This window comes from Pithys albifrons, chromosome 17 (assembly GCF_047495875.1).
Source record: "Pithys albifrons albifrons isolate INPA30051 chromosome 17, PitAlb_v1, whole genome shotgun sequence".
NCBI classification, from domain to species: domain Eukaryota; kingdom Metazoa; phylum Chordata; class Aves; order Passeriformes; family Thamnophilidae; genus Pithys; species Pithys albifrons.
In genome coordinates, this window is record NC_092474.1 from 15,382,480 (window position 1) to 15,403,988 (window position 21,509).

At 45.7% G+C, this 21,509-nt stretch overlaps 1 protein-coding gene across 5 annotated transcripts in view; it reads left to right on the plus strand.

Moving 5' to 3' along the window:
- Positions 1-21,509, plus strand: part of MORC2 (MORC family CW-type zinc finger 2) — a 66,134-nt gene that overhangs the window by 25,020 nt on the left and 19,605 nt on the right. For 4 of the 5 annotated variants that reach the window (XR_011699245.1, XR_011699246.1, XM_071571833.1 and 1 more), the window contains 7 exons: positions 339-447; positions 1,676-1,835; positions 1,917-2,028; positions 3,237-3,362; positions 7,986-8,065; positions 17,987-18,069; positions 18,993-19,078. Coding sequence is in view for 3 of the 5 variants with exons in the window: in XM_071571833.1 (XP_071427934.1) it covers positions 339-447; positions 1,676-1,835; positions 1,917-2,028; positions 3,237-3,362; positions 7,986-8,065; positions 17,987-18,069; positions 18,993-19,078 (756 nt within the window). In the remaining 2 variants the exon portion in view is untranslated. The remainder of the gene's footprint in view (positions 1-338; positions 448-1,675; positions 1,836-1,916; positions 2,029-3,236; positions 3,363-7,985; positions 8,066-17,986; positions 18,070-18,992; positions 19,079-21,509) is intronic. The other variant, XM_071571831.1, reaches the window with a different exon arrangement.

Consider the following 21,509-nt stretch of genomic DNA (forward strand, 5'->3'; position numbering starts at 1 on the left):
TTGTCACATCTCACCTTAGTTGTCTTTTTAATTTTTTTTCTTTTTATTTAAACTTTCTACATAGTAGGAGTCTAGAATACCATGCTGTACTTCTGCACCTTTTAATTATGACTGGTGTTAAATGTTTTGAAACATTGCAAAAATGTCCAGATTGAGATGCCTTCTGAAAGGAACGAGATGTTTAGAGAGAAATGGTAGTTACTGTTTCCGCCCTTCTGCCTAACCTGATTTTGGCATCTTGTAATTGAACATAATGGGAAGAAAGCTCAGTAGAATGGCCTGTGTTCTGAACAGTGTGGTACATCAGGTGTAACACACAGCCTGACTTCTGTCTACAGGGGTTCCATGCGGATTGGGAAGGATTTTATCCTGTTCACGAAGAAAGATAACACCATGACTTGTCTCCTCTTGTCACGGACATTCCATGAGGAAGAAGGCATTGATGAGGTTTGCATGAGCTTGTTGTGATGTACTAGTATAGTGACTACTGCCTTGTCTGAACTTGCCCAGCTCTCACAGAATGGTCTGTGTCAGGACTGGTTGCCGCTCTGATAGGATCAGTGTATGGTTTTCTTTTGGTGATAAGCTTGCAGGGCTTCTGCAGAGTGAGCAAAGATTTCTTGTTTTTGGTTTTAATTCTGTTTGAGAAGTCTCTCTAAAGCAGGTTTCAGTCACTTAAAGGTGCTTATGCTGAGTTCAGAACATGCTCAGACTTTCTTGCATTTTCCTATTCCCACGAAACTGGAGTTAGAGATGAATTTAAATTTATTTTTCTGACTTGATTTTCTGTAGAGAATAAAAGGCGTCATTGAAGTTGCTACCCACAGGGTGTAAACACCAGGCATGTCTCTTCTTTCAGATAGTCTTTTTAATGAAAAGTTAGTGGTTTTACCTGTGAAAAACTTGTATATCTTAATAGGTGACTGAGGCAATGTTGCTCCGTGTTGCTGAAAATGAAAAGTTTTAAATTCACACGGGGATGGTTTCTTAGGAAGCATCTTCTGTTGTGAGGGAGGGAGGGAGTGAAGGAACTGTACAGAGAAGCTGGGAAGAGGCCATGCATGCTGGCAGCCAGCCCATGACTGAAGCAGGCTGGGAACAGTGAGGTTGTTCCTCCAGTGGCTCTGGTCACTTTTCTAGCTTGCTCTCAATTTTGATATGGGATTTATGTCCTTGATATGCAGCTGCAGTTTATAATTCTACCTGTGTTTTTGCTTTAAATGACAGAAACCATCAATAACCTTTCTAGAATCCTATAAAAATAATGAAGAGTGAGATCAGGATTAATATGAGTGAAGGATATCTGAGTTCAAGAGAGAAATTAAGCCAGAGATATACAATTTAAAAAAAGGAAGTTTGAGTGGTGTTTTTAGTGTTATGAAAATTGATACAAGGGAAGGGGGGAAAAAAGCCATTGAGTGTGTGAGTAGCTTGTACCATATGGATGACTCAACAGTGGTTCAATCTGATGATGGTATTATAGGAAACCAGCTCAGAGACTGGCAAAGAGGGTCTTTGAGCATTCGACAGACATGCAAATCACTGAGAAGCTGGAAAGGACTCTCTTGGTGACTTAGGGGGCTGTCAGGAGGGGTTAGTTCCTGGACCATGACCCACAGGAGAGTCTGACTGGAGTGGGAGGCCGGAGTCACTATCAGTACAATGGGATTTGCAGGTCATTGTTCCCCTGCCCACCTGGAACGCACGGAGCTGTGAACCTTTGACAGACAACATGGAGAAGTTTGCTATTGAGACAGAGCTCATTTACAAGTATTCACCTTTCAAATCAGAACGGGAAGTGATGGAGCAGTTCAGTAAAATACGTGGTGAGAAAGGTACGTGTGGAGGGTGCAGGCCACAGGTGGGGCATTTGAGGTTTGGCTGGGATTTGCCTGATGGTCTTGTTACTTCCACAGGCACCCTGGTGATCATCTTTAACCTCAAACTAATGGATAATGGAGAGCCAGAGCTGGATGTGACTTCTGACCCACAAGACATTCAAATGGCAGAAACACCTTCAGAGGGAACGTAAGTGTGACTGGTGTTACAGGCCCTGATCAGACCTGGTGTGGTGTTTGGCTCTATACTGTGTGCATGGGGTTTTCTAAAGCTTCTCTTTCTGTAGTGAACTGGAGAATTTAGAAGATTTGTAGTTTGTTCTTTAGTAGTTTGGGATTCATGTGTATGTCAGCCCAAAGGCATTGTGGCTGTGTTCTGGGTGAATGTCTCCGCTAGCTGGTCTCAGCTTAGCCGAAGTAGCAGACTCAGTGCCCTTTAGGTACCTTAAAACAATGAGCCCTAAGATGTAGGTTTAATTTTCTACATTCATCAAAGATGTTTTGACTGTGAGTCTGTGCTGCTCCGAAACTACTGTTCCGTTTTGTGAATAAGTGGCAAAATGTGAGGCACTGTGTAGTTTAACCTTCATGGGTGGATGGTACAGGAGGGCAGGTGGGGTGTGTCACCACATCTGTCTGGGAGCAGGAGTCACTCCTGGACTTCCCCACGGAGGAAGAACAAGGATGTGCTCTGAGGACAGCTGGAGGAGCAGAGGACTATCTTCAGAGACAGCTGAGAAGGCAGAACTGAGCTGAAATGAGCCGAATGCTTGATCCCAGAGCAACATGGGCACACTTAGCAAGCTTTACCTTTTTTGGTGAGCTTACATACTTCTTCCCTGAAATGTCTGGGCTTTCCATAGGAAGTTTCAGACCCTGTAAAGCAGCTCTGTCTCTATGTGTTAGAGTGACATTATTGAGCACACAGTGCAACAAGTTCTTTGCGTCCCTCCAAGGATCTCATGTGCTTCTCAGCCTCTTTAATGCCTGCTCACAAGGCATCACTGCTTCTTTCTCCTGATGTGGTATGTCTGTGTGTGAGCAGTGCAGATTATGTGGCAGCAGCCTGCTGACTCACTGAAGGGTAAGTAAGCTCTGACAGGTGGACACAGACTTAGTGTTAAATGGTGCAGTTTATAGCTTTGACGTTTGTTATCCAGATGTATTCAAACACCCTCTTCAAGCTGCAGTAACGTATCAGTGTTTTGTAGCAGTAGTTACAATGTACAGCTCAACAGAGAGTGTCTGGAGAAGACACAGGTAGAAAAAACTTTAAAGAAAAGCCTCACTTGATGTAGCTGCGTGGTAATTAAAATAGAAAGGCCTTTTCTTTCACTTGGCTGTCTTGCTGAGAGTGTGTCTCTTGGGCATGTTCTGAAGTAGATGTCTCTCCTGCAGCAAGCCAGAACGCCGCTCCTTCCGTGCCTATGCTGCTGTGCTTTATATTGATCCCAGGATGAGGATCTTCATCAATGGACACAAAGTACAAACCAAACGACTCTCGTGCTGCCTCTACAAGCCAAGGTAAGTGTTGGACCCGAAATCTGCCGGTGTGTGGGACCTTTTGGAGTTAGAGAAAAGGTTCAGCGTTTTGCTCTCCTGGTGTGTCCTGCATAATTCAATGTTAAAGCCACAGAAAGAGACATGTGGTGCAGACATCATGGAAAAAGAGGCACATAGTGGAAAATGTAGTGCCTTTGAAAATGGCATGAGTCATTGGTGCAATTTGGCTCCCTTTCAGAGCAAGCAAAGAAATTAAGATCCTTGTTCAAAATGCCATATCCACACAAAACTGTTGGGTAACTGTGTTATTTTTTTGAGCAGGACAAAGAAATACATATGGTTGGTGTTGCATTATTACTGAAAAGAAATTAGACTGGGCACTTTGAAACAGTTGCTTTTATATGTAGCTAATCTAGGTTTGAATAGAGATTGAGAAGCAGCTTTTCCCATATTCCTTTTAAATTCCCTTAAACAAAAAAATGTGACTGTGAGCTGAGGTGTGCTGCCAGTTGGCTGAACAGACTGGAAAACGTTACCAGGATGGGAGGGGAAAGGGAAACATGTTGTGTTTAAGTCTTCTTGAGGCAGTAGCGTTCTTCTGTCCCTGCAAGCACACAGTCTGCATTCTAGATACCTTGGACATGATTTGGTTTAATAAAATAGTAATTTTGTAGAATATTAGCAGATTGTTTTAGTATAGCATTTTGGCTTGCAGTGGTATTTCAGTAGTATGGGCCCACTCTCAGCCCACCAGGTGCTGTTACCAACGGCAGGCCAGCGTCACATGCCCAATGACACCTGAAGAGCCTGGCTGGTTTCTAACTCTGAGCATGGTCTGTTTGTCAAGCTTGTACTTCCTCAGCTTCTTAAGTGAGAATGTGTGAGATGGTATTAGGAACCTGACCAAAGTCAAGGAACATTACACCCACTGCTCCCTGTGCTGGCCAGGCCAGTCATTTCCCTGTGGATGACAGGGAACTCGCTACTATAAATCCTGATGTACTGGGTAGAGAATATCTGGATTTCTGACTGTTTTGCCTACATATGAGAGCCTTCTGCAGCTTCCCCTTTTGCTGCAGTCCAGCAAAAGTACTAAGGAGAGAAAGCAGAGGAGAGCTTAGGTTTTTATCTCCTCAGAGTCCAGCATCATCTTGCAAGATGCACAGACAGGATGCCATTGTGTAATGCTACCATCATCATGACAGTATTGTGTGTCCCAGGTCACCCCAGATGTTCATCTGCTTCAGTATTTTCCAGGTGGTCAGTAGTCTATGCTAAGGTCAGAGGATTAGTGTCAGTGGCAGGTGTATCTCACAAATCTGCTTAGGCCACATCCTATAGATATGTTTATGGTGGTAGGCCAGTACAAATTCCTCAGCACTGTAAAGACATTTACATTTAAAATCCCCACTCGTGCAACTTGTGCAGAGCAGTAAAAACTGTGTCAGGCCTTCCTGTAGAGCACAGTGTAGATCTTCTCAGACTTGGGGCAAATATTGTGGCCTTAACTGGGTCTTTCTGGGGAATGTCTGTAGGGATGACAGTGGGTCTGTGGATCCTCTAATGTCTGAGGTAATTGATGAGGAAATTACTCTTGAATAGTTCAAGGTGTATCCTTGAAAGAATAGCAGTTTGGAGTGCACTCTTAAGGAGGAGGGAGTCACCTGAAGAATGTAGGAGACCTTGCAGCCAATAAAATGTTTCCATCTATGCTTAGCATAACTGAATAGCCTATTGTGTGATGACACGGTGTAGACAAAGAGTAGATAAAACTGAAGCTGTAACGAAAAATAAGGTTCTTAGTTCTTTGTTCTGCCGCTGCTGCTTGAACCTGTCTCGACCTCTTCTGTCCGCCATAACTCTTCCCTACAAATGTTCAGACTGCTCCCTTCTGGTCTGTCATCCTCATGCCAGGTTAAGACTCCAGAAGCTGTGTGGCCATTGAGACAAGCCATCAAAGCCTTCACTGTGGGTTCTGAGAGCCAAGCACAGCTCTTGGGGTAGGTGCCCACACTGTGCCCTGGACAAGTTCTGGAAACTCAGTCTTTTTTCTGAGCAGAGCTCAGTCTCCCTTGGGTGACTCTTTCCCAAGGGAAAACCAGTAAATCAGTCCATTTGGAGAGTGGAGTTACTCTGCTTTTACAGCCATAGGTATAGGGCTTTTAAAAATTTTTCTCCCTGAACCTACTGAAAAGAATTGCTTATGCCCTGGCTTTCCCTTTAGAGCTGGAGCCAAAGCTTGCCATCCCCATTTAGCTACTGGGCTTTGAGTGCTCTGCAGGTTAATATTGGGTGAATCTCTTGCATTCACACAGGGATTGCTTTTGTAGGGGTGCAAAGGGGAAGGATCCTCCATTAGGGTACTGCTTTGTGGTCAGCTGATGTGGCAGCTATGCTCAGCTCTTTAGCATGTGTGTTTCTGGCCCAGTAGTCTCGGCTAGATAAGTGTTGAACCCTCCTGGTCCAGCAAAAGGATGGAACAGGCAGCAGAAGTGCTGCTGCATTACAGCCTGAGTAGCTGGTGTGCTCATGTGGGACATCCTGAAGGGCTCTTTGCCTTGAGGGTGGGCTCCCTCCTGCAATAGGGCTGTCAACCAGGTTGCCTTCATCCTTGAAGGAAAAGCTTGTGCAGTGGTTTGTCTGCAGGTTCCAGTGTTGGTGTTAGTGAACAAAGAAAGGAAATCCACCATGGATTTACAGTATGTAAGTGCCTTTACTGAAAATTATGGTTTTGCATCCCCAGTGGTGTTTGTTAGGAATAACAATATGTCTCCTAAGCAAAGCATTTGTTTTCTGTTTGTCGTTTGCCCCTTTTGGAAGCCATCTTTCTGTGGAAGAGGCTTCTCCTCACCTTTCTGGAGCTGGTAACGTTCTGGTGGCAGGGGCAGGCTAGTTTTGTGCAGATCCTTCACCAGCATTTACAGGTGTGTTGCCACAGTCCCAGCTTCCTCAGGAATGGCCTGTGTCTCCTGAAGGATTACTTCCATCCCTTTCCCAGTACCTGTTGGAGCTTGTTTAGCTGTATGTGCAGGTAGAAATAGCCAGGCCATGTGCAAGTGTGTCCCTTTACAAGCACGCTCCAAGGCAGTTGGAATGAGCTAATGGTGCCATCATCTGGGACACGCTACAGATGCTCAAGGTCCTCCCTGCAGCTAAGGAGTGCTGTCTTTACTGTGCTCTCAGATACTGCCCTACCCCCTGAGCTGAGGATAATTCAGCCTCACCTTGCTTCCTTTTTTTTTTTTAGCTTCAGAAAATGCAGGCAGATGTGGATGAGGTAATGTGGTTATGCCAACATGTGGAAAGGAGCCTGGCTTTCAGTGTACTCTCTCTCCCCCAGGTAGCTTTCATCAACCTTACACAGGTTAGGGATGGCACTGACTCTGCAGCTTCTAACACGGTGACTTCACCCAGTTGGGTGATTTCTGAAAGCATTAACACCTGCCTGTTTTTTTGCTAGTGAAGAAATCCTTATCAATAGCAGAAAATGAGTTTAGCAAAATGTATTTCAGGGAATTGTGCTTGTGTGAATTTTCTAGATTTGGGAGGAAGAAATTCATGTTGGAGAGACTATTTCTGACCTTGGTACCAACATTCATGTGTGCTTACCCACAGAAACAAACCTGAACAAAATTTTCGTCTGTACAATGGGGTTTCTCATGAATCCTGACAGTTTATCTGCCATTTGGAGGGAATCCTGTCTCTCACTGGGATCTAAATATGATTCCAATAATTGGATTAGTCAAGCCTTACATCCTTATGTGTTTCCACCTCTCTATGAAAACACTACTTATATTGGCTTTTGCTTTGGCTAGATGCTGGAAAGGTTTATTTTTCATAAAGATTTATTTGGAGTAGGATTTTCCTCTTGATACATCTAAAACCTTGTGTCTTAAGATGATCTGAGTTACTGCAGGCTCTGCTTGTCCTTGGTCTTGTCTTCCCTCATTACATGCCCCTGCTCGGAGGTGACGCACACTTGGAAGCTTCTGCCTTTCATACACGTCCCTATCTCTCCACTCTGCAGCGGTCAGTGGAATGGGATCTGCATTTGACATGTTATGATATAGGGAAGGTGAAACAAGCCACTGCAGCTCTAACACAGTTTACACAATTGTAAGTCAGATATGGAGCACACAGAAATGTCCTAAAACTTAACGCTCTGATCGGATTGTTGTTCTGCTTTGAGCTAGCTGTGCATGAGGTGGACTCGTCAGACTCGTCAGCATCTATGGACAGCTGTTTGCAGGAAAAAGGAAATGTTATTTAGCTCCAGTGGGAGGATTTTGAGAAACTTTCCATAGATATTCACTCCTCCTTTGCACTTCTGAAGAAGAAATTATTTCTCAAATCTTGAGATTGCCTCAAAGAATATGGATTTATTTCACTCCCACTGATTAATACAGAAAAAGACAGGGTGTTGTGGTTGCAGCTACTACTAAAATATCTCTGACTTGAAGAGATTTTGCCTAGGGTCATCCAAAAATGTCCAATTCCTGATACATAAACCTCCTTCATTTATTGAGTCTCTCGGGAGGGTATACAGTAACTACTTGTAGGGACCTTGTTCTCTCATGCAGTGATGAAATCTTGGTTTGACCTTACCTGCTGAGTTTGCTGATTAATAAATTTTGTTCATCACAGGATGTACAAATATACTTCAAACCGTTTCAAGACGCGTGCAGAGCAAGAGGTGAAGAAAGCAGAGCACATGGCAAGGATAGGTGAGTCCTCAGGGTATGCACAGGCCCTCATTCAGCTGTTGCAAAGGGAAGGATGGAACCCTTGCTGGGTTTGACTTGGATTGCTTGCCTCTGGGATCACTGGAATTGCTCAGGAACTGAGTTATTACAGTGACTACAGATGACCTGATGGAGGGAATGTACATTGTTCCCTGAGAACGTTTCTTATGGGTGGCAGATGTACAGGATACCCCTGTCACCCCACAGTTCTGCTCTCACCTTTAGCATATCATGAGCTTATGTTGTATTCTCCTTTTGCCTTTTCCTTTTGAGATGGCTCAAAAAGTAGATTTTTGTTCCGTCACTTGATGCAAAGGAATTGGTTTGCATGTACAAGGGAGCCCTGGTTTGTTTGTTTTTAACCCTTCCAGGCATACATTTTGTCTTACAGTCTTCAGGGATAACACATTTTGCCATTATTGGATATTCAGCTTATAGAAATCACATAAGCATATAAGTACAGCATTGAATTTGCAGAAATTTAACACACTAAATAGTGTCCCTCCCTAACCCCCTAATGGGGAAATGCTGTAGTGAAGAAGGAATCTTGGAAGTTATAAGTGACCGGTACATGACCTGTATCTTCCAGTAGGTTTCATTAGTCAACTCCATAAATCAACTGGAGGCATGTGTCCTCTGCTGCTGTATCAGAGCTGCTTTAGGCACGTCTCCTTGTGGTTGCAGGTCAGATATGCAAGAGATAGTGCCACGTTCAGTTTGTGCAGTGTTGCAGACCACTCTCTAGTGAGATCGCACACACCAATATGATGTTCAAGCAAATCCAAAGTTTATTCAAAAACACAGGTACGTATCACCTCAAGTGACCCCGCCCCAGGTAGAATGGTCTGACTCCAATTGGTTGAGTCTGGGAACATGTCCTTTTAAGGTGAAAACGAAACTTGTGGGGGTTGTCCTTCAGACCACCAGAATTAGCAGCGGCAACATCTCCCCCTCTTGTTTCAAAGAACAAAGTGAAAATACAAACAATGTAATACAGAACTAACACAGTAATTTGTCATAAATTACAATCAGTGCAAAACAAGAAAACTTTTCTCACGTGAGACTTTATGGTCCTTCTGTGTGGTCGTCACCACACAGACCATGGTAAACAGAACAACAATTTTAATAAATAGTGTCTGAGTGCAGTGACTTCAAGGGTTAGCTTCAGTCCAGCTGAGCTAATTCCCTATGCCACTTCACAAGAGCAATTCTCAGTTCTACGTGGCCATCGTAGATTGAGAAAAGCCTTGAGATTCAGTCACTTCAGGCACTTTGTAAACTTATTTGAACATTGAAATTAAACTTTTGGTCAGAAGTTAGACTTTTTAACCAGTCACAGATTCATGTGTCAGCATTACTTGTTAAGTGAGCTGTGGATCCTGTGCCATCTGAAGGGTTAACAGGCATGTTGTTCCCTGCAGATTTGGCTGGGTCTTTTCGGATCCAGGGCTTTACCCATTTTGCTGGTATCCACTCACTGCCTTGATCCGAAGATACACAAGCGTATCCACGGCCCCACGTTATCAGCTGAAAGGGACCTTTCCATATGTTCAAGGCAGGTTGATAGACTGCAACTTGAACATCTGAGGCTGAGAAATTGCACAAATTTTCTGAGAAATGTGAAAAAATTGGGGTATCATTAGTCTCCCTTGGATTTAACCAATTTAGAACATAACAAGCTTTCATCAGTACATTTTGTGGGCTACGCATCTCCATTTCCCCCTCTCTTTTTAAAACTGACACCATGCGTTTTAAATCTTGGTGGTGGCGTTCAATGATTGCTTGTCCGCCAGAGTTATGGGGGATGCCAGTGACATGATTAATCTGCCATTGATTAAAAAAGGTGACACATATTTTGCCTTTATATGCTGGAGCATTATCTGTTTTGATAGTGTCAGGCTTACCCAATGCAGCAAAAGCACTGAGCCAATGTTTGATGCATGCTTTGGCAGCAGTGGAGACGTCTGCTGTGGCCCACATGGCCTTAGAGCAAGTGTCAACTGATACATGAACGTACCTTAAATGTCCAAAAGATGCAATTTCAGTGACATCAGTTTGCCAAATTTTCCGGGCTTCTAACCCTCGTGGGTTAACTCCTCCAGACTGAATGGGTGCTATTTTGGCACAGTCAGGGCCGGAAGCAATAATAGCCCTGGCTTGTGATCGTGACAAAGAAAATTCATTTTGTATGGCTTTAGCTGATTGGTGGAAGAATGAATGTGACAGGGTAGCTTGTTCAAAAGGAGTTGGTGTTGTGACTGCAGCAGCAGAAACAGCTTGATCAATAAATGCATTACCTTGAACAAGTATGCCTTCCCCATCCAAGTGACTGCGTATGTGAGTACACCAGAAGGGGTGCTGACGATGTTCAACTAAATGTGATGAACAAGGATTGCAGTTTTGAATTTGAAACATACCCAAATAAGGAACAGGAAATTCTAGTAACAATTCCTACTACATACAGAGAATCGATAACAAGGTTAACAGGCTGATGAGAGAAATGCTGAAATACCAAGATTACAGCTTTTAGCTCTAAATGTTGCACAGATTCGTGTGCTTGCTCAATCACTAAGTCCCACTGACCATTTTTCTGTGTGGCATAGCCATATTTACCTGTTTTACTGCTGGCATCTGTAAACAATGTAATAGCTCCAGGAATGGGGTCCCACACTCGCAGAAGTTGCTCCTCAATTATTAGGGAGGTGTCAAAAAGAGGACACTTTGGATAATGGTTATCTATGGGGACACCATTCACTGCAAGTGCAAAAGTTACAGATTGCAGTGACCATTCTGCGACCAGATCAAGAGATTTTAATGGTAACACAATTTTGTCTGGTTCCCATCCCGAGATGGTCCTCAGCTTTTTGCAAGCTTTTATTAGCATAGAGCCAATAACTTCAAATCTAGGGTTAATGGTATTTCTTAACCGGGCAGAGCAAAAAACCCATTCCAGAACTTGTAGGTTTTTTGATGTTTGAGCTATTAGTACAGCCACTTCTATTTGTTTGTTGTAAACAAATAGACAAATAGGCAACAGTGGGTCATAGCGATATGCCATGGTAGAACTAATTTTGTGCTCAATTTTAGCAATGGTTTGTTTTACCTCTGGAGTTTCTGTTCTCGGTTCAGTGTGGTCCGTTGTATTCTGTAGCAAGGAGAATAATGGTGCCAAGTCCTCATTTGTGATGCCGCAATAGGTACGGAGCCACTGAAGGTCTCCAACCAGCTTTTGCACAGATTGGACATTAGTGATTTTGGAGTTTAGCTGCAATTTTTGCGGCCAAACTCAAGTGTCTGTAATCACCATACCCAAATAGTTCCAAGGAGCACATCTTTGAATTTTTTCAGGTGCTATAATGAGGCCTTATTCTTTTAGATCATTAACCAAAGTTTGCTCCTTTTCCTCAGATAATGGCTGAGGACTTGCGATCATTATATCATCCATGAAATGGTACACAATACAATCCAGATTATTTTGTCTCCAAGATTTCAGTGCAATATCAACAAACCATTGGCAAATTGTAGGGGAATTTTTCATGCCCTGAGGTAATACTACCCAATGATAACGTTTTGCTGGTACCTCTCTGTTAATTGTTGGCACTGAGAAGGCAAATTTTTCATAATCATCTGGATGTAAAGGAATTGTGAAGAAACAATCCCTTAGATCCAAAACCAGCAAATACCATTCCTTGGGCAGCATAACAGGGGATGGCATTCCACGTTGAAGTGCTCCCATGGACTCCATGCTGTCATTGACGGCCCTCAGATCTTGGAGCAGCCGCCATTTACCTGATTTCTTTTGAATAGTGAAGATAGGGGTGTTCCAGGGAGTGGTGGAGGGCTGAATATGCCCAGCATCTAATTGTTCTTGGACCAGTACCTTTAATTGATGCAGCTTCTCTTCAGGGAGCGGTCACTGGGGGACCCAGGTAGGGCTTTCATCTTTCCATTTTAATTTTAATAAAGGGCAAGAGCTGCTTTCAGTGGCTGCTACCCAAAATTTGTAGTCAGCTGCATTCCCCATTGTGAAAGTGCATCCCTTCCCAAAAGACATAGGGAGGTTTGCAGTACATATGGATGTACCACAGCCCTATTTCCTTCACCATCAACTATTGTAGCAAATGCAGAACTGCTTTTGGCAACGGACTGACCATCAATTCCTGCTATAGTTGAGTCAGTTAACTCTAATGGCCAGTGTATAGGTATATAGGTAAAGGTAAGATAGTAACATCAGAACCTGTGTCAATCACCATATTAACATTAGATAACATGATACCTCTTCGGCCGGTTATTGTAACAACTCTACACGGCCTTTCTGCTGACACCTGCTGTACAAACATAACATTAGGAACATCTGTAGAATCCACATTTCCCATCCTGTTCCCAAACTGTTCTACCCCTGCAGTGCAGAGAATGAAAGGAATCAACTGAGCGATCTTGCTCCCTTTGGGAATAGTAACAGGAGGGGCAAAAACCTTTATCAGGATGTCAATCACTCCATTATAGTCAACATCTATACACTTAGGCAACACAAATATGCCCATACGAGAAGCTGAGCATTGTCCTATTAATAATGCAGCTAGACCATCACCTAAGGGACCCTTGTGGTCACTGGGAATGGCATGAACCACGTCATCAGTTATTGTGATTGCACTGGTGGTTGCCAAGTCGAGGCTGGCATGGCTTGTGGTTGTGGTTGCCATATGGGGGAGGCAGCCTGGCTCAGGTTTCCATGAGGTATTTGAGTGGCCACGCCCCATGGCCCACGGCCCTTCTGGTTTCCCGAAGGCTCAGGCCCACTCTCTGTATTTTCCAGAGGAGTGCCATCCTTTCTAAATTTAGAATAACAATCCTGTGCCCTGTGGCCAAGTCTATCACAACGAATACATTTTCCAGTAAAGCTTTGAGTTCTGCTATATTTTGATTGTGCTGGACAACATTTTGTTGTATGTCCCTTTTTTCCACAATTAAAGCAAACTCCAGGGTCTTTTCCCCCTTTCTTTCGGGTGGATTGTTTGCTAAGAGCTGTGGCTAGGGCAGAGGCATGTAGCTTTGCTTTTTCCTCCTCTTCTACCCAGGGCAATCTGGCACAGGCTTCAATTAACTGTACCAAAGTAGCTGTGACTGGTAGAGAGGCTATGAGCTGTTTGCATTGAGGATTGGCATTATTAATTACCAGATCTTTTAATAATACTGGTTTCATTTCAGAGGTGAGATTTGGAGCCGTGTCCAGGGCTTCTTTTACTTTGTCTACAAATTCCATGAATGTCTGTCCAGGTTTCTGCATTATTTGCATATAAGGTAGAGAAGGTTTTCCCTTCTTAGGCAGATTAGAGAATGCGGTCAAAGCAGCATTCTTTGTTGCAAAATATGAAAATGTAATGCAGCTTGTGTTTGTGGGTCTTCATAAGCTCCTGATCCCATTAGCTGGTCTAAAGATGCTAATTTTAAGGGATGTCCAGTTTCTAATTGTATATTTTTTGCCTGTTCCTCCATTAGCTGCTCTTTCCATTTCTGTAGAAATATTGCATAAGCAGTAGAAGGTAGAATAAACTCCATTAAAGCCTTAGTGTCTGCTGGGATTAGGTTATTGTATTTTATGAAGGCTGTGATTTGGTTTTTTACCAAGGCATTGTCATAGCCGTATTGAAAGACTACACTGTGTATTTTTTGTGCAATTTTCCAATCAAGTGGCTCCCATTTTGAGCCTTGTGTAGTGTTAATCACAGGCACAGAAACCAGGGGTTGCAGGGAAGGTGAGGGTGTACCTACATCAGCAGCTATGAATACTGACTCTTTGTACCTTTGCTGGGTATTAAATGTGAGGTCGCGAGGTGGCGCTGTTGCATCGCGATTCCCGGCTTCCCCTACCCTGTTCCAAACAGAGGCTTTTTCCTGCACTGTTGTTGAAGAATGCAGGTACCAGTTTTCTGGCGCGGGGAAGGTCCCTGCCAGCGCTGGAGGTTCTGGTGCCGGTGTTGGCAGTTGCGGGCAGCGCGCGGCTATCGAGGAGGGGGTCTCCGCCAGTGCTGTAGAGCTTGGGTCTTGCGCGCCCAGCGCCGTGGGCGCTGTGGATGGCGCACAGTGGATGGGACACGCTTCGCTGGCTCCGCTCCACTGGGGTGGGGCCCCTCCCCTCTCCATGACGTAGTGTATCCACGCTGGAGGTGGTGGGGGTGGCAGGGGAACTGATCCACCCCAGGGGCGGGCGAATTTGGAGCCGACCCCGGCCCCTGCGGCCTGCGGGGGACCTGCTCCTGGCGCATGCGCCGTGATTGGCAGGCAGTGGGGAGGGGGGTTGGGCGGTCCTTGCGCCTCGTTGCTGAATGCGCGCGCAGCCTCTTTGTTTGGCTCAGCCGCGTGGTGACTTTTCGCGGGCTTTGCGATCACGTGGTCTCTCTGTTTTCCTGGCCGCACGGTTTCCAGCCCTGCTGAAATGTCTCCTGCAGCAGTTTCCTGCCACAATGGAGCGACTCCGGCGTACCCACGGGGCGGCGGGGAGCGCGGCGGAGGCACAACTCCAGCCCCGAGGTACCCGCAGGGCATTGGCGGCAGCGGCGAAGCCGAAGGTGGACGGACAGGGGGAAAGCTGCCTTCCCTCATCTCTCTCTCGGCTGAGGGCACCCCCCATCGCGCCTTCTTGGATTCAGGACATAAATGAAAGTCGCTCATGGTTTGGCATGGCTGGATGTTTTCTGCGGCGTGTCCCGTGGGGTTCCAAGGTTGCTGTTGAGGTCCGGCTGCTTCTACAGCGGCAGCCGGTGGTCTCATTTGCTGTGCATAGGCTGTTTCTTGGTAGTTGTAAGGCGGTGCAAAGACGACTTCTTGGCTTTTTGCGGCGACGGACGGCGTGGAAAACTTTGATTCCATGGTTGCTGTGATTCCGTCGGGTTTTCCGGAGCGGGAGCGGACGGTGCCGTGTGTGGGTACGGGAACGGCACAGCGCTGGCTCTGCGGCTCAACTCCGGGCTCCGCTCTTGTGGATAGGGCGGTGGCGATGCCGAAGGGAATGGCAGTGGGGGTCCGACGGGCAGCACGGGCAGCGCCGAAAGGTACCGCGGTGGCATTTCCGTGAGCGGCGGTGCCCATGGCGGTGCAGAAGGGTGCTCAGGGGAAAAACTGCCCTGCAGAAGAGGCTTTTTTCCCTTCTCTCCGGTAGCTCGAGGTTTTTACGGGCTTGTTCTACCTCTAACAGCATTTTCCTTACAGCTGCATATGACGGAATAACCTGCAAAAATTCTTCGGGTACAGTTTGCGCTAAATTCCACAAATCTGCCCCAATATTTTCCCGTAATTCTATGGAAAGCGTGGAATTTGCATCTGTTAAGTGCCCCCGACTAAAGCATCAGTCCAAAATTTTTTGTATGCATGTCTTTCAATATTTGTTTTAGTAACTTGGGCTAATTTTTCAAATTTATCAAGCAATAAGTTCCTTTTAGTCGAGTTGGAATTTCCCATGTTTCTTTAACTCACCTGTTCAAAGGTCGTGGTTCCTTCAGTCCACGTTCTTCCAGCAGCTCTGTAGGCCAGTACAAAAAACTCCCAAGTTTACTGGAGACAGAAGCTCTCGGAGGCTTCTCCACAAAGCACCCAAAAAAAATTGGGGCATAGCAGTTCTCTGGGCCACTTCTTAAGGTTCTAGGCAGGTCTGCAGGTGGCTTCCATGTTCTGAGACACGTCGGGGTCCACCAATTGTTGCAGACCAGGGCCTAGGGAGACTGCACACACCAATGTGATGTTCAAGCAAATCCAAAGTTTATTCAAAAACACAGGTACATATCACCTCCAGTGACCCTGCTCCAGGTAGAATGGTCTGACTCCAATTGGTTGAGGCTGGGAACATGTCCTTTTAAGTTGAAAATGAAAGTTGTGGGGGTTGTCCTTCAGACCACCAGAATTTGCAGCAGCAACAGTGCAGCATCACAGACGACAGCATGACTTGTGATGCTGCCTAAAGCAAAGCAGCAGAGCGAAATGATGTGAAATTGCTGTGTTCCATGTTCCTGTTTTAGAAGTACAGCCTGGCAAGATAGACTTCAAAAGATGAAGTTTAGGGAGATTTTATATTGTGCCTCAATCCTCATAGATAAATTAATTTTTACATTGAGTCCTAGCGCCAAGACAAGTCTTCAGCACACACTTCCATTGCCTCTCAGGAAGGTGCAAAGAGCAGGATTTAGAGATGCTTCTTCCCTGTAGCAGCCATGAGGCTTTCATGATACTTAGAAGTGGAGCTTTAGTGTCTGACACTGAAAAATGCTGCCTTTGGTGTCCCAGTGCTGAGCACAGATCTCTTTGGCATGGAAATGTTACTCATGTCCATCACCAAACCAGCCCAATGACTCTGGGTGTGCAGGGATCATTGAACCAGCAGTGTGCCCAGGTGGCCAAGAATGCCAATGACATCCTGGCCTCTTTTAGAAATAGTGTGGCCATCAGGTCTGGGGAGATGATCTTCCCCACCTGTACTTGCCACTGTGAGGCCACACCTTGAGTACTGTGTCCAGTTCTGGGTCCCTCACTTCTAGAAGGACATTGAGGTGATGGAGCAAGTCCAGAGAAGGGCAGCAAAGCTGGTGAAGGGTCTGGAGCGCATGACCTGTGAAGAGCAGCTGAGGAAACTGGAATTGTTCAGCCTGGAGAAGAGGAGACTCAGGGAAGACCTAGTTACTTTACAACTCCTTGAAAGGAGGTTGTAGCCAGGTGGGGGTCAGTGTCTGCTCCCAGGCAACTAGTGACAGGACGAGAGGACATAGTCTCAAGCTGTGCCAGGGAAGGTTTAGGTTGGACATTAGGAAGAATATCTTCACAGAAAGGGACATTGGAATGGACTGCCCAGGGAGCTAGTGAAGTCACCATCCTTGGAGATGTTTAAGGGAGGACTGGATGTGGCACTTATTGCCATGATCTATTTGATGTTGTGGTGTTAGGTCATAGGTTGGAGGTCTTTTCCATCCTAGATGATTCTATAATTCTGGGAACTGGCCCAGTGCATCCAGGGGTACAGGGTTCACTGAGTTGGTCTAGTGCCTCTGGGGGGGATCAGGTTACAAAGTCTATAGGTGGTGAAAACTCCCAGCTGACCTTGGACTGTTACTGCAAGATTGGGTCATGTGAAGTCTCCAGGATTAAAACATGCTTGTAGCATTATCCTCAGCCTCAGAAGCACACATCTCATCACTTTGCTTGCAGGAAAATGGGTTTAATCTTGGTAACAACCAAGCTCTCTTGTTCTGTTGGAAGAAAAGATTAATTTCTTGTGGTCTCCAGCTCTCCAGAGTACTTGTCAAGATTCTCCAGAGGGAATGATTTGCAGTTTGCTCTTTCAAACCCCAGGAGTGCATTGTGAGAAATGGTGGGTCTCAGCTGAGCAAACAGAATGCCAGAGCTGCCTGCCAGGCTTGTGTAGTAATTGGTCAGACTGAGAGATTGTTGAGTCTCTGTGACTATTGGTAACATGGCTTTGGCATGTCTAGGAAGAGCCATGTCTCAGAAGTAAAGACGTACAAATGTTAAAGATGAGGAAAACGCATCTTTTCATTCCATGAGAGCTGACTTTCTGCATCATGTGATAGGCTATAGTATCCAAATCCCTAAATGAGTGGGTAGACTTAGGAAAAAAGTACCATTCCTGAGGAGGGTGGCTGTGAAGGACCATCAGCCGCTCTCTGTGTCCTTCAGAACCGAGACTGAGTACTGCACTGAGGCACCTTGGTGTTGCCATTGCCTGGCTTCTGTAAAGCCCCTTCCAAAGTCTGGAAGGCAAGCACACAGAAGAGGTGAGGAGTCATGTACACAGGTAGTGCAGCAAAGGCTCTCTGGAATTGCTATCCTTGGGTGAATGCCTGATGATCTCTCTCTGTACTGATTGACTGACATCATCCTTGTCCCTGTGTGTTTCAGCAGAGGAGAAGGCTCGTGAGGCAGAGAGCAAAGCACGTGCCTTCGAGCAGCGCCTTGGAGGGGATCTCACACGGGAGTCCAGGGTGAGCCTTGCACTTTAGCAGCACATCGTGTTTTGGGCACTGAGGGGCAGTTCAGAGCACTGGCGGTGAGTGGTGCTGGCCGGGCAGCACCTGTGGCACCACCCTGTGGCAGCCACCCCATGCCAGCACTCCATGTGCTGGTTAAGCAGGTGGTGGTTCCAGTCAATGGTGAGGTGCCAACAGTGTTCAGGCAGCTCCATCATCTCATCACCACTGTATATGCTTCACCATCTACACTTGATGTCCAGCCCAAGTGAGACTCATGCTGGCAATTCCCCTGCCCGTGTCCTCATATATCCTGGATGGTAAGGCAATCTCCAGGCCCCAGATGCTGTTTGCTGTCAGCCTCTGCAGAAGAGACCGGGGGAGGTGTTGAGAACAAGAGTAGAACTGGGAGCTTTTTCGCTGTTCCCCCGTGCCTGCACAGCTGACTCTCAGGCATTTGGGCAGGGGCTTTTAGAGAGGGGCTCTTTGCTTCCTCCTAGCAGGACTGTGGCTTTGAGAGGGGACAGACTTGAGCCCCAGTGCCACAGGGTAGGCGTAGGGCTGGCAAGGACACCAGGAGGGTCAGCAAGTGACCAGCTTGAGATCATTGGGTGTCCTATTGGCATCTGATGCAAACAACAGTTTCTGAGTGCCCTGTCTTGTTTCCCCTGTGTTCTATTGCCTCTGGCTTCAGTTTCCTTGGTCCTTTAGTTACATTTAGACATTTTCTTTCAAGCAACTGCATAGCTGCTTAAACAACCCAGCAGAAGTGCTGCCCTGCATGTGGAGTCATGCTAGTTTGTCACCTGGCACTGGTCCTGACTTCTTTACATTTAGAACAATTTCTCAGATTTTATTGAAAGGGGAAAAAAATCATAAATTGAGTGAATGTTATGAATTTCCCCGCAGCAGCTTTGCTATGCTATGTTGTCTTGCAGGTTATGCTGCGTCAGGTCCAGAACTCAGCCATCACCATGCGTCGGGAGGCTGACGTCAAGAAAAGGATTAAGGATGCAAAGCAGCGGTGAGTGCATAGGCTTGCAAACTGCAGAGTTCCTAGGTTGTTTGCTCCCGGGTGCTCAGATATTTCTTCTGCTTTGCATGTGTAGTGGAGGAGGAGGGGTACAGCTCAAAACTTAAATGCCCATGGGCATCCTGAATGCCCAGGCTATTAAATGAAGCATCTAGGTCACTATTCCGGTTGCATCTGCTGCTCCTCTCATACCTGCTGAATGACATATGGGTCTTTGGGCTGAGTTGTTTGCTGTCAGTGTTTACCTAGTTTTCACATAATCTTTTTTCACTCTTTCACTTTTTCACCTGCAGGTGAGGTTTAGGCTGGTGAACAAATGTTGGCAAGTTACGGTAAAACAGCTGTAGGAGTTGTAGGGATGTTTTCTGAAAATGTGCTGAGTTTTGTTGCAATTAGTGCTGTGAAATTCAAAGACATTCTTCTACCTTAGCTCCTGTGGCTTTTGATGTGCTCATGGGAATATTTCACTTTTTATATACATTTTTTTTGCGTTTCTCAAGTGAAGTGGTAACCAGAAACAAATGCTCTTAAAACAAATGCTGAGTCTGAGGAAGTTGGGGATTTGCATACAGAACGTCTCTGTTCCCACCTGGCTGTTTGTGTGCTGGTTTACAAGGCTGCCTAGGTCAGAACTATCCCAGGTGACTTGTCAGAGATAGATCTAATGCCTCTTAAAATGCTAAAAAGAAAGAAGTAAATACAGCTTTAATTTAAAAGTGCTAGATAGAGCTGGGATCTGAAGAATGCAGAAACTCGTGGGCGAAGCTGTTTTATTCAGCTTCCATGTACTTTTCCATGTACAACTTGTCCTTCAATTCTTGTGTTTGATGAAAGGAAAATTTTGTGAGTGCTCTTCTGCTCTTCCTGCCTATGGGCAAAATACTTTTTCTGTTAATAAGCTTGATCAGCAAAAAATGCTCGGGGCAGGCACATGGTTTTCCCTGCATTCATCACTGGTGACCGGAGAACAGTTCAGAGGGTCAGCCATTTCCACAACCTTGTACTTCATTGTAGTGGTTTACCTTAGCAAAATGCCAAGTACTCACCACAGCATGCAATCCCCTCCCCCTGCCAAGGGAAAAGGAAAAAAACCCTGAAACTGAACTGTAAAATGGAAAGGCTGATGTATTTTCACAGAAAAGGGAAAATTAAAAGCAAAATGTAACATAACACACACACACATGAGTAAAAACGAGAACTCTCCATTCCCCACCGAGCTGGCCATCCACTAAGGCAGATTCCGCCACTCCTGGGCCCACAAAACACCCCAAGAGATACCTTCCTAGAGACACCCGGCAAGGAAAAGGGAGAAGCTAACAATAAAATATTTACTTCCTGAGATAACGCAGTGCTGGGGCCTAGTCCTCCCGGAACAACACAGCAGGTCCACCCTGCACCATGGCCATGAGGAGAAGAAGAAAGCACCTCCTCCTCCACTGTTTTTATACTCCAATTTGTGTTATTTGGTATGAAATATTTCTTTTGTTGCTTAAGTCAGGTGACACCTATCCCTTCTAATCTACGTAGCAGTTACCAAGGCCTACTGAACTGAGGCCTAATCTAGGGCTAACTAAAATGAAGGCCTAACTAGGCCAAACTACTACAATCTCCACACCTTGCTTCATACCACGTGATGTCAAACCCGTATCCCATATCCATTAATTTCCTGCTCTTGAACAGTTCTTGATCTTTTCAGGGCCGTCTCCCACCCTTCCAGATGGTAGGCTTTAGTCCATGAGGGTGGATACTTCGGGCTGGAAAAGCAGTTCACCACTGGACACCAACACTGGTTCAGCTCAGGTCTTCCTCACCCATGGTTCATTTCCTGCAACACACAACTCAGAAAGCAAGTTATTTTTTCCGCAAGGTTAAATCTCCTTGAGGCACACACGGGGTCTCCCTGTCTTCTCTCATTACTCACCACGTACAGCCTGGTCCTTGAGCAAAAACAATCCCACAGACGGATTTGCCTTTGGTTGAGGTAGGATTAACCCAGACTGCTTTACCCAGCATACCTCTCAAGTGAATTATGGGAACTTTGTCTCCATCCACAATGTGAGGGGACTGTGACTGGGCAGGACCAGCGTGGTTGACAGAGCCCCTAGTGTTGACTAACCATGTAGCCGTTGCTGGGTGCTGATCCCAATTCTTAAAAGTTCCCCCACCCAATGCCTTCAGAGTGGTTTTAAGTAGTCCGTTGCATCGTTCAATCTCCCAAGCAGCTGCTACGTAGTATGGGATATGATACACCCATTCAATGCCATGTTCCTTTGCCCAGGTGGTAACCAGACTATTCTTAAAATGAGTTGCATTGTCTGACCCAAATAGCTCTGGAGTGCTGTGCCGCCATAGAACCTGCTTTTCAAGACCCAGGATGGTGTTTTGGGCAGTGGCGTAAGGCACCGGGTATGTCTCCAGCCAT